Here is a 14031-nt window from a genome sequence, read left to right as displayed (position 1 = left end):
GTCGGGGCACTCTGCCCTAAAGCCCCGCCTGGTGGAGGGCTGCAGTGATGGGTGGCTTTCTACAACTTTCTCCCATCTCCCGACTGCATCTCTGGAGCTCAGCCACAGTCATCTTTGGGTTCTTCTGTACCTCTCTCACCGAGGCTCTTCTCCCCCGATAGCTCAGTTTGGCCGGATGGCCAGCTCTAGGAAGGGTTCTGGTTGTCCCAAACGTCTTCCATTTAAGGATTATGGAGGCCACTGTGCTCTTAGGAACCTTAAGTGCAGCAGAAATTTTTTTGTAACCTTGGCCAGATCTGTGCCTTGCCACAATTCTGTCTCTGAGCTCTTCAGGCAGTTCCTTTGACCTCATGATTCTCATTTGCTCTGACATGCACTGTGAGCTGTAGGGTCTTATATAGACAGGTGTGTGGCTTTTCCTAATCACGTCCAATCAGTATAATCAAACACAGCTGGACTCAAATGAAGGTGTAGAACCATCTCTGGGATGATCAGAAGAAATGGACAGCACCTAAGTTAAATATATGAGTGTCACAGCAAAGGGTCTGAATACTTATGACCATGTGATATTTCAGTTTTTCTTTTTTAATAAATCTGCAAAAATGTCAAACATTCTGTGTTTTTCTGTCAATATGGGGTGCTGTGTGTACATTAATGAGGAAAAAAATGAACTTAAATGATTTTAGCATATGGCTGCAATATAACAAAGAGTGAAAAATTTAAGGGGGTCTGAATACTTTCCGTACCCACTGTATATGACTTCAAATTAGCCTATGTCCTTCTGAAAGGTTCTCTGCAGAGGACTCCTGAAGGTCTGTTAGAGTGACCCTTGGTGTGACCCTGCTTTTCACTAGCTCTTTTCACCCATTGTAACCTTTCACTTCCAAATAAACTTTTCTCCTTTGCCCTTTGACTCTGTAGCCCATTCCAGACCAGCACATAAACGTGACCTTTGTGGAATCTGAATATTTTTGGGGATGTTACTGTACTGTAACTTCATTGAAAAACATGTGTAATGTCAAGCAGGTCATAGTGGAATGTGTATACAGTGGAAGCATAAAACCCTGCATCTAGGCCTGTTTAGTACTGTTTTGTTTACATAACACTGTAGCAGGTTCTCACAGCACTGACTCCACCAGTTGGAAAATTAAGACTCCTGTAAAGGGAATATCACATCCTAGTAGTCCATACAATCTTGAGTTCCAAACACACTCTGAGCGATCTGTGCATATTCTTACTATAGGACTGCTTTGTCAAATCACATTAACAGCAGAAGAGGTCTTTGTTAGACTGAGCAGTCTGTTGACTGAATTATGAGGCAGCTTGACAAAGTAACAGTACATCAGACTGTCAGCAGGCTAGCTTAACAGCTTTCTAGTGTCTGCAGTGTTCCTGCACTTTCACTCACAAAAATAAACAGGCTACATTCTAAATAAAGATCTACTGGGATACAAAATAACTTGATTGTAGTTTCCCCAGTGAACACAGTGATGTAATTCATTTACTGTTTAACACATGTTTTGGACATGAAAATGAAGTAAATCTGTGGACATAATAATAGTCTAAGTATTGGCATAGGTAAAGGTCCAGTCTGCACTTACAGAGATGTGTGTTGAGAATTCCTCAGGGACAGATGCCCACTACAGCTTGTTAAACAGAGAGCTGCAGAATGCACAGTATCTGTGGTGTCTTGTTCAATTTAATGAGCAAAGGAACGTGGGTTTGTGCTTTAGTAAGTGGTATTTTTTCATGGCTGCAAGCGCTTGCAGCCTTACAGCATGTTCTACACTGGACAGTTTTCTAGTAAGGCACAGAGTGAGGTGAGAGGGAAGAGGATGGGACAAGAAGAGAAGAACAGTGTATTTTTATATGGTGTAAATTAAGTTTTTATTTTGCTACCTGTTTTACAACTGTGTCAGGTTTTCATACACAGCGCAAGTTTCATTTCAACAGTTAAATGTCAGATTCAGCCAATTCTCCCTCTGGTGGGCAAATTGGTGACAGTAAAACTGGTTGAAGAGGGAGGAGGTCTATCATCTTGCACAGGAGCTATTGATCCACTGTGGAGTCAAATAGAGCCTGAAGTCACAGACATTTACACAGGCTCAAGTATATTATTTTTTGTTTGTTTGTTTGTTTTGTTTTTGACGCCTCCCAGATGTGCATGTACTGCAGCAGAGGTAAAGTGAGGTGTGTTGGTTGATTGGAACTTAATTGGTTATATTGGTTACAGTGTATGAGGTTAGCCTATATTAATCAATAAATAAGCTGATTATATTTTAAATTTTATGATGGAAAAACAAGTAGCTGAAGTTCTTCTTCTAATGATATTTCCTTTGCAATGTTTAATGTATTTGGCTGTGTAGACCACGTATAAACAGCTTAGCAGTTATGCTTTGCTTGGGACCAAGTTTAGTCTTCTCATGAAGACCCAATTCTCTACTACACAGGCCTAATCGAGGTGGTGGTGAATACCCTGTCAGATGCTGCAGTGGCCCACCTGGATGCAGAGGGGTATGCTGGGAAGAAGATCGACCATCCACTGTTACAAGCTCTTCTGGAACTACTTCATAACATACTAAAGCAAACATCAGCTGTTGTCCGCTCCGCACTTCAGGTATGAGCATTCAAAACACAACTAATGAGAACAAGAAATGCATTGCTCTTTCTCCAGCAACAGTCACTAAGCTGCCTTTGACCGAGGCTTAGAACAAATCAGAAGTGCACTGCGAAGCTAACCTCTGGTGTTAATACTTTGTCAGCACTGAACAGTAACTTGTATTAGGGTCTGTAACAAAAACATCTTAAACGGAAACAAATGGATTCTCTTTGAGTAGCTCATCAAACTAAGGGTACATCTTCTGTCACTTATAAGATTGTTCCTATGTCCTTGGTTGACTGGAACGACTTCAAGGTCAACCAAGGATGTAGGATGTTCCAAGGCTCTGAGGACCGAGGACTGTACTAGAGGAACCATGACTGAGGACACACAAGACCATCCTTTGCAGAAGTTTTTTTTTTAACTGAAACGCCCCTTTTTCAGAGGTCAGTTGGTGATTGGACATTTCAGATGAAGGATCTGAGGAAAGGACGTCTTATGTTGTTAACATATTTCCTGGAGTCCTTTTTCCTCATGTTTTCCTCGCATCTTAAGTGGACTAAGTCAAAAGGAAAAGACGCAAATGGGGGAAATGACGGTGCTTATAAAAAACTTGGAATGTACCCATAGGGCAAGCCTCCTCACTACTCTCTCTTACACTCTCCCACGTGTCTAGCATTTCATGGATGAAAGCCCACTGATAGGGTATATAAATGGTCCCAAGTGTGAAGTTAATCAAGTAGAAGGTAATGTGGATGTGATCTCTGCTCTGTGGCATCTTGCAGTTTATCTGTGGAGAGAAAATCACTACTGCTTATACTGGCAAGTTACAAACGAATGTCCTTGCAAACTTGTAACTACATGTTGCTATACTTCTAAAAATGACCACAATTCCACAGTCCTTGCAACATCCTTGTATGTTTTCTAATATTTTTGAGTGATTGTTAGCTGTGTGGCTATATCATGTTACATTGGTCCCTTTTAGTCTGGAACATTTTCCACACTGATTCACTACTACTTACCAATTGCATCTCAGTAGAGCACAGAATCACCAGCAGAATCACAAAGTCATCTCCCTCAAAATGTTGTCCTTGTATCATGTCCCTGAAGGCATGTGTATGAGTGTGTGTTTGTGAGCATGTGTGTGTGTCCATTGATGTCTGCAGTGGAAGCTAGTGGGTTTAAGCAACTGCAATATTGAAGTTGTGGACTCAGGAGAAATTGTCACTGGGACACACACACACACACACACACACTCATGCTCACAGGCATACGCGGAGGGGCCTGTCTGGCTATGTCCCTGCGGCCTCATTATCACCACTGGCTTTGTCCTCAGCTTGCCTCCCTACACTCACATACGCTCACACACACACACACACACACACACACACACACACACCAGCCCCCATCTCCCCACAGTAGAAGGAGAGACGGAAAAGGGAGAAAGTGGAATGTGCAGCGGAAATCAATTCTGTGAGAAATGCAAAGCTCATTAAAAAGAAAACTTCTGCCCAAACCAAATTCATTTGGGTAATCAGGTCTGATAAGGAGAGAGGACGTGACTAGACCACTCTCCCCAAACTGTTCTTCTACCGGTCAAGAGAGAGTGTGTGGCAGAGATTATATACACTTCAGAAAAAAGAGGAAGCAAGAGAATAACAGAGAAAAAGTGACAGAGGGAAAATTAGTGCCAGTATTAAACATATTATTCCACCACTAATTGGCCTGAAATTTCACTGTGGGAACATTAAAATAGCAGTATATGCAGGAAAACAATTTTCTCCCCTAGTCCATCTATCTATGTGTCTTCCTGTGTATGTCTCAGTCTGTCAGAATCCGTCTTGGCAGGTCTCTGGATCCATCATTATTGACTGTCAAATCTCAATAAATGATTTAGCGTGTGTGTGTGTGTGTATGTGTATGTATGTATGTGTGTATAGAGCCAGAGGCTATCTTGTCCAGCAGTAGAGACGGAGGCAGCAGAGAAGCTGCTCCTAGCCAACAGACCCCTGAGCCAACTCAGCAAACACCTCATTCAAATGGTGAGACCAGCACTCCCAGAGCCTGTGTGTGTATGTGTGTGTGTGTGTGTAAATGCCTTGCATGCATGCATAAATATTTTCTGTTCTGCATGCATTTTTATGTACTGTATGTCTGATATAGTGACACAAACTTCGCATATGTGTATGCCAAAAAGTGTGTGCAACAGAGAGAGAGAAAGACTGACATACAGGAAGTAAGAACATGCCTGTTTGTCTGACTGTGTTTTTCCAAGTTGTCCAAGGAATAAATGTCAGTAATACTTGAGTAACTGAGTAATACTCTTATTAGTCTGCATAGTGAGTAAAAAAGTACTCCTACAAGGTAAACATTGCATGAATTAATGTCTGACTACACTGTAAATATCAAAACTACCAGTCAAGCTTTTTTAAAAGTTCTTTCTTAATTATGGATTATTATCTTGGTGTTTTGAAGTAATGTATCCACAGTTATTGCAGATAGTAATCCCAGAAAGCTGCAGAAAAGATGCGGATACTGCATCTGCAAGTACCAGCACAGAACTTGATATGATCTAAAAAAATGAAGAATAGGTACAGTCTGTGAGAAATGTGGAAGTGTTACTTTATAGCCCTTAACACATCCACACCTTCTGGCACAAGTAATCACTTAAGAGCACATGTTAAAGAATAATGTGATGAAAAATAACTTCCTCCTTTGTCTGTACTCAATCTCATAATTATAATTGAAGCACTATAGTATTAGAGTAAAATCCATTGCATGATGAGTGCTTGTCTTTGCCTCTGGTCTTCTAAAAGCTTCTTTACATTAAAATAATTAACATTATTTGTAACTATTCTAAAACAAAATAGTGACTTGGATGAATAGCAGGAGGTCAGGAGTTGGAGAAGGTAGAGCATGGAAGAGGTTCAAAGAAATGAAATTGAGGTGAGAGGATGAAAAGAGATGCTGGGAGAAGGGGAGAGGAAAACGATGATAGATGGACAATCCATGCACAAAGAGAGAGGGTGCTGTGAGGCATCTTGGGAAGTCGAGGACATAAAGAAGAGTGGGAGGAGGAGAAGAGGGTTTCTCAAGGGACATAATAGAGGTTTTTACTCATACTTGACACACTGAGTGTTGGGTGGGCATCTGTGTGTATGTGTCACTGGTTATGTATGAAAGGGTTAAGGCAGCAGCTGACAACACCCCCAGCTTACACACCCAGAGCCCCTTTGCTCCATGGGAGATTAACTTGATATAGAGAGCAGCAGCGATATGATCCCTGAATTTAATATTAAAACTGCTAAACTTGCTTGCGTTAAAAGCTAGTAGTTCTGAAGAGTAGCAGTCCAGTTGTTGATGCATTATAAAGTATTATAATTTACTCAGTGCAGTAAGAAGTTACAGGTAGTACACTGGCTTAAATGTGCATGATTTAGAGAGAACATGGATCCTGGATGCTTCCCCATATGTTTTGATATTTACCTTATACACTGTGTTTTCTCCTCCTCCAAATAAATTAATATAGTTTCTTGCCCTGTGCCATCACTGATTAACAGTTAACTATGACTGAAGCAACAGCACTCGTTAACCACCGCAGTGCAATAATTGCAAATAGTACCATTACATGCACCAGTCTGATAGCTCTGAATGTGTATATATGTATATAATATTTATGAATCCTGCCTCTCCTCCTTCCTCCACGTTTCCCCTACCTTTCATCGTAATTTTCTATTGTCACTTGTCTTCTGTCTGTTGCCTAAAATGCCCTTAGAGCCTCTGTGTCAGATTCCTTGTATGATCAACATACCTGGCAATTAAATCTGATTTTGATATCCAAATGCAGTAAATAATCTTTGGGCGTGTTTTTCTATTAATTATAATTATAGACTATAATTACAACTCACAACAAATTAATATATTTTTCATAGTGACATAAATTTGAATGGGTTTTCCTTCAATATGTGCTTTAACACAAACTCTGAAAATGTGACTTCATAGTTTGAATTTATTTTATGATATATACTGTAAGTAGGCTTAGAAGAAGAAGGAAAATTCGGCCAATCTCGATTTTATTTCAGCCTATATTACTCACAGAAATGAGTGTCATTTCATTGTTCCATTTATTAAGTGATTTTGTTTCTTACTAGCTATCTACTGAAAACCAGGAGGTCTGGGAGGAGTGTGTTCAGTGTCTGTCTCTACTGGTCCAACTGTATGGTGGAGAGGGTCACGATTGCCTGTCACCTTCCTGCTTGCAAAGCCTTTCACATGTGCTGCACACACACATACACTCCGAGACCCCCCGAATGCAGCGCACAACACTTAGGATCATCAAACGACTGGTGAGTACAGTATACATGAAGACAGTCAGGCACAGACGAACATGCATAGCAACTTTCACACACATGCTAACATTGCTTGTATGCTGTGCTGTCAGATATCAGTTTGTGCTCCACCGAAACATGTTTGAATATTTCTTATCATTCATACATCTTGGCCCTGTGTTTGTTCATGTTTTGAGAGTAGAAAAATTTTGCACCAGCACTGCAGAGTGAAAGTATTGGAATAATAAAAACAGATTCACTGTAGAGACACACACAAAGTCTGCTCTGCTGCGCTGGTGTTCTGGAAATAGAGTGCAGTTTCACCAGACCTAGACTGACAGAAGGAACAAGACAGAGGAAGAAAAAGTGTTGGTTTGTATCTGCCTGTCACTGTCTGTTCCAGTGTCTGTCCAATTTTGTCTGATAGTCAAAATGATTTGTAGTACAAGACAAAGACAGCTGACTTCTAGGATATACTGCAGTAAAACAGGTGGAGTTTTAGTCAGTCTTCTATTCCCCAAACATAATAAATGACATTATCTCACTCTGGTAATATAGAAAATAGTGAAGCAGCTACAGCAAACATTTTTCAGAATTAGGAATGTTTTAACAAGGTGGCAATTTGTTGCCCTGAGAGAGAGAGAGAGAGAACAATAAAATACTGTAACAGTTAAATAATTCAGGTAGAAATTGAACTGAGGTGTGCTGTAATTTTACTGAGAATTTCAGCTGGAAGACCTACTCATTCATTTGAATTACAAAACCACTCTGAAATCCAGCTTAACTTCCAGTAAAATATTGATTGGAAGCGTAGAGCACACCACAGTAGACAGAGCCAGTTATGAAAGTGTCAAACATCGCAGTTAGTATACATTCTGCAGTCCAGCTTTCTGGATTTTACCTAAGACTTGTGCCCAGTGCCAACAACAGTGGCCATGCAGAAGGCAGCACACTGTTTATGTACTGTGGGTGACAAATAAGTATGTTACATTGAGGCCAAAGACATGGTTTTGCATCCTTTCTGAGAACATGAGGGCAAGATTTCTTCAAGCTTGGTCATTGTGCAGATTCTTTAGGAGTCATTAAAACTGTCGATGCTAGATGTTTAAAAATGTAGTCATTGGTTTGCAGAATCATACAATATCAACTTGAACTGTTGGGTAACAGAGAGGCAGGGTTGGTTTTGCAGTAAACTGAAAATACTACATCTTAAAAAGTAAACGGGACTGACCAAGCTTGAAAAACGGGCCGATTTTGCTGTAGACCTCTATGAATTACATAAAATGCATGCCTAAGGTTTTGGCTTTGTCTGCAGGGTCATAAAATAACATCTGCACATGGATACACAAGGTCAGCTGTCACCTTGAGATCATATGATCTGACTGAGGACTGTGCCTGGAAGCTGTCCTATATTTGTAGTTGTGTGTGCGGGTGAGAGAGAAATTTTGCGTGTGTTTTTTGAATCCTTTCACTGATTAGTTCCAGCCACCTGAACCACCCACACACATATTCTGTCGCACACCAGCTCACTGACGAACCTCCTTCTTTTTCTGTTTGTCATAACTAATTTGTTTTCTTGTGCAAACTTTCTCATTACCCCCAGTGCTAACAGCTACAGTGACATTAAGAAGTGTATTCTCTATCCTGCTCAGCACCCTGAGCAACACACAGAAAGCCGTGCGTGTTTCAGTCATTGCCTTGTAGCTAGTGGATGAGTCACTCAGCAGCTCAGTGCTAGGACCAGAACTAATTTATTTGTTCAGAAAAATATCCATCTACATCTCTGCACATGTAGTCAGTTCTGCTCATTGCCTGATTCAGATGTTAAGGTTTTTGCTCTCTTTCAAATGATTTTTTTCATTTCATTGGAGTCCAGTAGCTAAGGTTTAAAAGAAAAACTGCTAAATTGAGTTTTCTTGCATCTCATTATCAATCATCCAATCAGTTGGCAGAGAGCAATGTGCACCTTTGAAAGAATTCAATAGACATTTTTTTTATCCTCAACACTCATATACATGTAGTCGTCACAAAACTTCTGTCTCAAATACACACCCACACACACAGACAAGTGCCTGCCCTTCAACAAAGGCTTTTTAATTATCTTTCATTGATTTCAGGGCTCTGTTAATCTCAATCAAAGATCCCGCTAATAGCTTGGAAACTGCAAGGGAGGAGAGAGGGAGAATGAATCAAATCTGATTTAGTGATATTTTCAGCTAGTCTTTTTTCAGTTACAACTTTGAAAGACTTGAAGGGGAGTGCTAATTAAATGAAAAGGGGTTCAGAAGAAGTTGTTAGAGAAAGACACATTTACAATTTCTTTTAAAGCGCTTTGATTTGTCAATGCACAACATTTTTTAAAGTCAGTAGTTTGCCTCTAGCGACACAGAATTTATTGTGCTCAGTGATTGGTCATTCACACAAATCAAGTCTTTCTCAAGCCCATTCTTGAGAAAGACTTGTTTATTTATAAGGCACATAAATTGAACTAAGTGCTTTACATACAGCTGAAATTATATTATTTGATTCATAAGTGCAAACAAGTAAAACACAGGACAGATCAAATAAAACAAGACATAAGAAAACTAATTAAAAAAAACAATGTAAAGGCTAAAGAAAAGAGATGAGTGTTAAAAATGTCAGTGAACAGTTGATTTCATTCTTAACCAGCTGCAAGTGAGACAAGACTGATTCCTGCATGGAGTGAGTTGCAGTAGTTGAGGTGGGAAGAAATAAACACATGTACTGTACTATTATCTCACAGTCTTTCATCACATGAATGATTTTAATTCTGCAAGTGATGAAAGAATCTAGTGCTGACAACAGAACTAAGTTGTTTTTAAATCAGAATCACAAATCATACCACAGTCTCTTGCATGGGAGTTGACATTCAATGACAGAGGCCCAAGAGTGTTGGGTAAGGTTAAGGAGTAGTCTTTGGGGCCAAAGATTGGGTTTTGTTCTCGTTTAGTTGGATTTTACATAGGTAATGCAGTTCTTAAGGGAGTTAAAGCAGCATGGATCACCAGGTAGGAGATATTGTATTTTCTAAAAAAAATAGACCCCAAAGGAACCATATATAAAGAAAATAATATGCCTAATATGGAGCCTTGTGGTATACCACAGGATATGAGTCTAGAGGAAGACCCTTGAACATGTGCGCACAAGGGTATGTGCAAAGCATGAATTCCTTAAAGGGCATTCACTGGTTTTCATATGTGAAATGATATGTGTTAAAGAGCAGATAAGAATAGGTTCAGAGTTGAAATCAACCAAGGAGCATGAGATTCATTAACCCACATTAAAGTATAATGTTAGGTTGTCCAGCAGAAATAATTTTTGTTGATACATAATATTTTGTGTAAACTGTGTTCACACTACACAACACATCTGGATCTGTGACCAAAGGCAGGATGTGGTTGTTGTCCTCCTTAGACTGTTAATCTCACACTTGTCTAGAAGCTTTCTCCTCTCTCATCTCCGGAGGCTAAAATATCTGTAGTCTCTCCAAACTGTCAAAGCACATTATGTCCAATTATTGCAACCTTTAACAAGTTTGAGCTGGAGACATGTACACTAATCTATTTATCCATCAGTCCCTGAGTTGCAGTGCTTCCTGCTTGGCTAGGCACTCCATCAAACAATTTCATCAAAACATTTTCCCCATGCTTCACACATTTCAGTATTACAGCTAGAAAAGTGCAGATTGTGACCAGTGACATCTGCACCCATAGATTACTAAGACATAATTTAAAAAAAGTATGAGATAGTGTTATCTCACTGAAGAACTAAGGAAAACTGCCAGTCATATTTACTGTGGTGTGATGAACTGTAATTAAACTTGATTTCTATGATGTGAGGAACACTGATTAGTTATCATTTATTCATCTATCAAGTCAAACTCATATAAATACATGCATGGGCAGTAAGGCAAAAATGTCTGCTCAGGATGCAAAACTGGCCTCAGATTGTGCTCCAGCAGTTAATGGTTATAAATAGCTTTTACAACAGCAGTGGGTACCAGTGACCTCTAACTATGCATAAAACAAATATTGATGTGTTCTCTCTCTCTCTCTTTCTGTTCTGAGAGGCAACATGTGTAATGTGACAGCCTGACTGACTGTTCTTCACTGACTGACTCTGTCTACGTGCCTTTTGTCCGACTTCCAGTTCAGTATTACAGAGTCAGGGTGTTGATCAGGCGGAGCTAGGGAGAGGGGAGGATAAAGGGTAGACAGGGTGAAGATGAGGAGGAGAGTAGGGATGGACACGGGATGATAAGTAGGTGTGTGTGTGTTTATTGGTTGGTTGGTTGGCAGGCTTGCATAAATGTCCCTTCACCCTGATGGAGAAGATGAACTGTCTGTGTGTGTGTGTGTGTGTGTGTGTGTGTGTGTGTGTGTGTTTGCCAGAAAAGTGAGTGAGAGGAACGTCTTTGTCTCTTCCTAACCCCGTTGCCAAGCAACAACCATGCTGTCGCCACAGATACAGAGGTGATGATGTCACCGGAGATGAACGAGAACATGTTCACCAAACACGCAGACATGTACCAACTCACACACTTCCATGCAGGCGCACATGTTCACTAACACACACAGGTTTGTTTTTATTCTTTCTGGGGACATTACATTGACTTACCTTCATTTCCTGGAGACTTGCCCTAATCAAAATCACTACTTGCCTAACCCTAACCTCACCCTAACCTTAACACATTGGTCCTCTAAAATTTAATTAATTACATGGTGGGGACCAGTATCATGTCCCCATGAGAAAAGCCAAATCCCCAAAATATGTAAACAGGTTTTGGCCTCCACAGTGTTAGTAATACCAGGTGAACACACACACACACACACCTTAAACAATTCTTAAACAAACATAGACAAACCCATTTTTATTGTTTATAAAAATGAATTTGTTTCACAAGGTACACTGTTGGTGTTATACCAAGTCAGATCTGAATTCAGACCTTAACTTAGCCACCAGGTTAAACATTGTAACACACAGCAGTCTGGACCAGGTGTTCTGGCTGAGTGTGCAGCCTAGGCCTCATGGCATGGGAAGACGGCAGGACGAGAATAAAAACAAAGGGATGACAAAGAGAAGAATCAAATTATGTAGGAGGGCGATTTAGTGAAGAAAGAGAGGAGAATACTCCAGAGCGCTGTACGAAATTAACAGAAGAATCAAAGAATAAATTCATGCATCAACAAAATTATGAGCACTATTAAGGAGCAACAATTACGATCTGTAGAAAGAAGGAAAAATAAACACACTCATTTAAAAAAACACCAATGTAACACACAGGGTATGTCCTGTGTGTTACATTGGTGTTTGTGTTGGAGTTTTGGCAAATTAGCTCTTTGATCAATTTACTTTGAAATGGCACTGCCAATAAGTGTGATGTCACTCAGCGGTTGGTGGTGGTAGCATACAAATTTAATTCTGTGATGATAACACAGACCAGTGATGAATTTGAGTGGCACTGTGAAAAGATAAAAACTGTGAGAATTATGCTTATAGTGGACAAATGTGTCATCACTGGCTTCTTATCATTGGCTATAGCTGCTTTGTTTCTTCTACATTTTTGGTCCAATAGCCTGAAAAAGAGGACAGGAAAGAAACAAATTAATATTGCATGTTTGCAGAGCATCATGTCTGGAGTTTCTTTGTTGAAACAATAAGACTGATGTGAGGTCACATATTAGTTGTGCCTACATGGCTTTTGTTTCCAGATTTGGGTGCTGTTCACCTGGACTTAACACACTCACAGATCACTGTGTCAGTGTGCACAGCTGGCCAACACACACAGTGATGCATTGTGTTTGCTTATGGAGTTCATTATTCTAACAGTGTTTCATCTCCCCGTGTTGTTCTGTATTTCACTGCCAGACTACAAAGTGCAGCTACTCTGTCATACACTGTGCTGCTCAGTATTTAACTATGTCGGACCCATGTCATCACATGCTTTGTTGAGTGCAGCCCACAGCCATTTAACTGAACACTAATGTGACTGTACCTTCAGCCCTCCTCACTCTTCCTCTCCTCCTCAGGTACAGACTGCAGACAGATCTGATTGGTTAGAGTGTCCTGAAGGGGTGAAGCTAGTGAGTCTACTGCAGGATATGACTACATCCAGCAGGTGTGTGTTTCTGCTCTTTAAAGTTGTTAATTTATTCCATTCTTCCATTTGGATATAACCAACGCTTTGCATAGAATATTTAGATGTCAAAGCTGTGTATACAATATAGTTCTGTCCATATAAGGCACACAGTTCTGTCTTTAATGTGTGTATGTCAGTGGAAACCAATAACAAATTGTTCTGGATTTAAATATGTCTCCTACAGCCATTTCCCTAATCCCATTATTTTTATGCATGTCTGAACCTGTGATTACACTTGTCAGAACTGATATTTTTCTAGTTGTTAATTGAACAGATGCACATTTCTGACAGGGCAGAGTCTGCCTAATGGCTCACAATGAGCTGAGAGAGAAAATATGGGCATTTATGAAAAACAAGACTTGATTTTTGTTGGAGTCTTTGGAGATCTCACATCAGTGGCAGGAAATATGAGAACAGCATAGATATCGTCATATCTATATCTTTCTGCAATTAGTCAAAAGGAATATACGGAACAGTTTGTCTCATTTTATGAGAAAAAGTTGTTGGGGTCTAGGTGAGATCTTTGCAACACAGGAGGCTGCAATAAAGGCTGTGACATCTCAGACACATGTACATTAAATCAGACCAAATGTAGAAGCACATCCTTTAGAGGTGTGTCAGAAACAGGGCCGCTAACGTTTACGAATACCTTTGTCTTGGATTACACTTCTAAAATATTTCAAATAATTTTTCATTCTATCTCTAATAGCTAATATTTACCAAATGTGCTAACAATTAATCTGAAATGTGGTGTATGTTTGTGTGTGTGTGTGTGTGTGTGTGTGTGTGTGTGTGTGTGTGTGTGTGTGCGCGCGCGTGTACTCCGCGCGCCTGCACTGCACCTGTATCTCTGCATCTGGCTGCCTCTTATGACTGTGGGCTGAATGTGTTCCCTCTTTGAGCCAAGGGTTTTGTTACTGTAGTGACTGTGCTTCCTTTTCTCT

The 14031-nt window shown here is 40.1% G+C and overlaps 1 protein-coding gene across 3 annotated transcripts in view; it reads left to right on the top strand.

Moving 5' to 3' along the window:
- Positions 1–14031, top strand: part of ulk4 (unc-51 like kinase 4) — an 84824-nt gene that overhangs the window by 67021 nt on the left and 3772 nt on the right. For all 3 annotated transcript variants that reach the window (XM_020596891.1, XM_020596888.1, XM_020596889.1), the window contains 4 exons: positions 2451–2617; positions 4540–4641; positions 6751–6945; positions 12978–13066. In XM_020596891.1, coding sequence (XP_020452547.1) covers positions 2451–2617; positions 4540–4641; positions 6751–6945; positions 12978–13066 — 553 coding nt within the window. The remainder of the gene's footprint in view (positions 1–2450; positions 2618–4539; positions 4642–6750; positions 6946–12977; positions 13067–14031) is intronic.

The sequence above is a fragment of the Monopterus albus genome, unplaced genomic scaffold, assembly GCF_001952655.1.
Source record: "Monopterus albus unplaced genomic scaffold, M_albus_1.0 scaffold31.1, whole genome shotgun sequence".
NCBI classification, from domain to species: domain Eukaryota; kingdom Metazoa; phylum Chordata; class Actinopteri; order Synbranchiformes; family Synbranchidae; genus Monopterus; species Monopterus albus.
The sequence above is the reverse complement of the archived record's forward strand: the minus strand, read 5'-3'. Positions and strand labels throughout refer to the sequence as shown.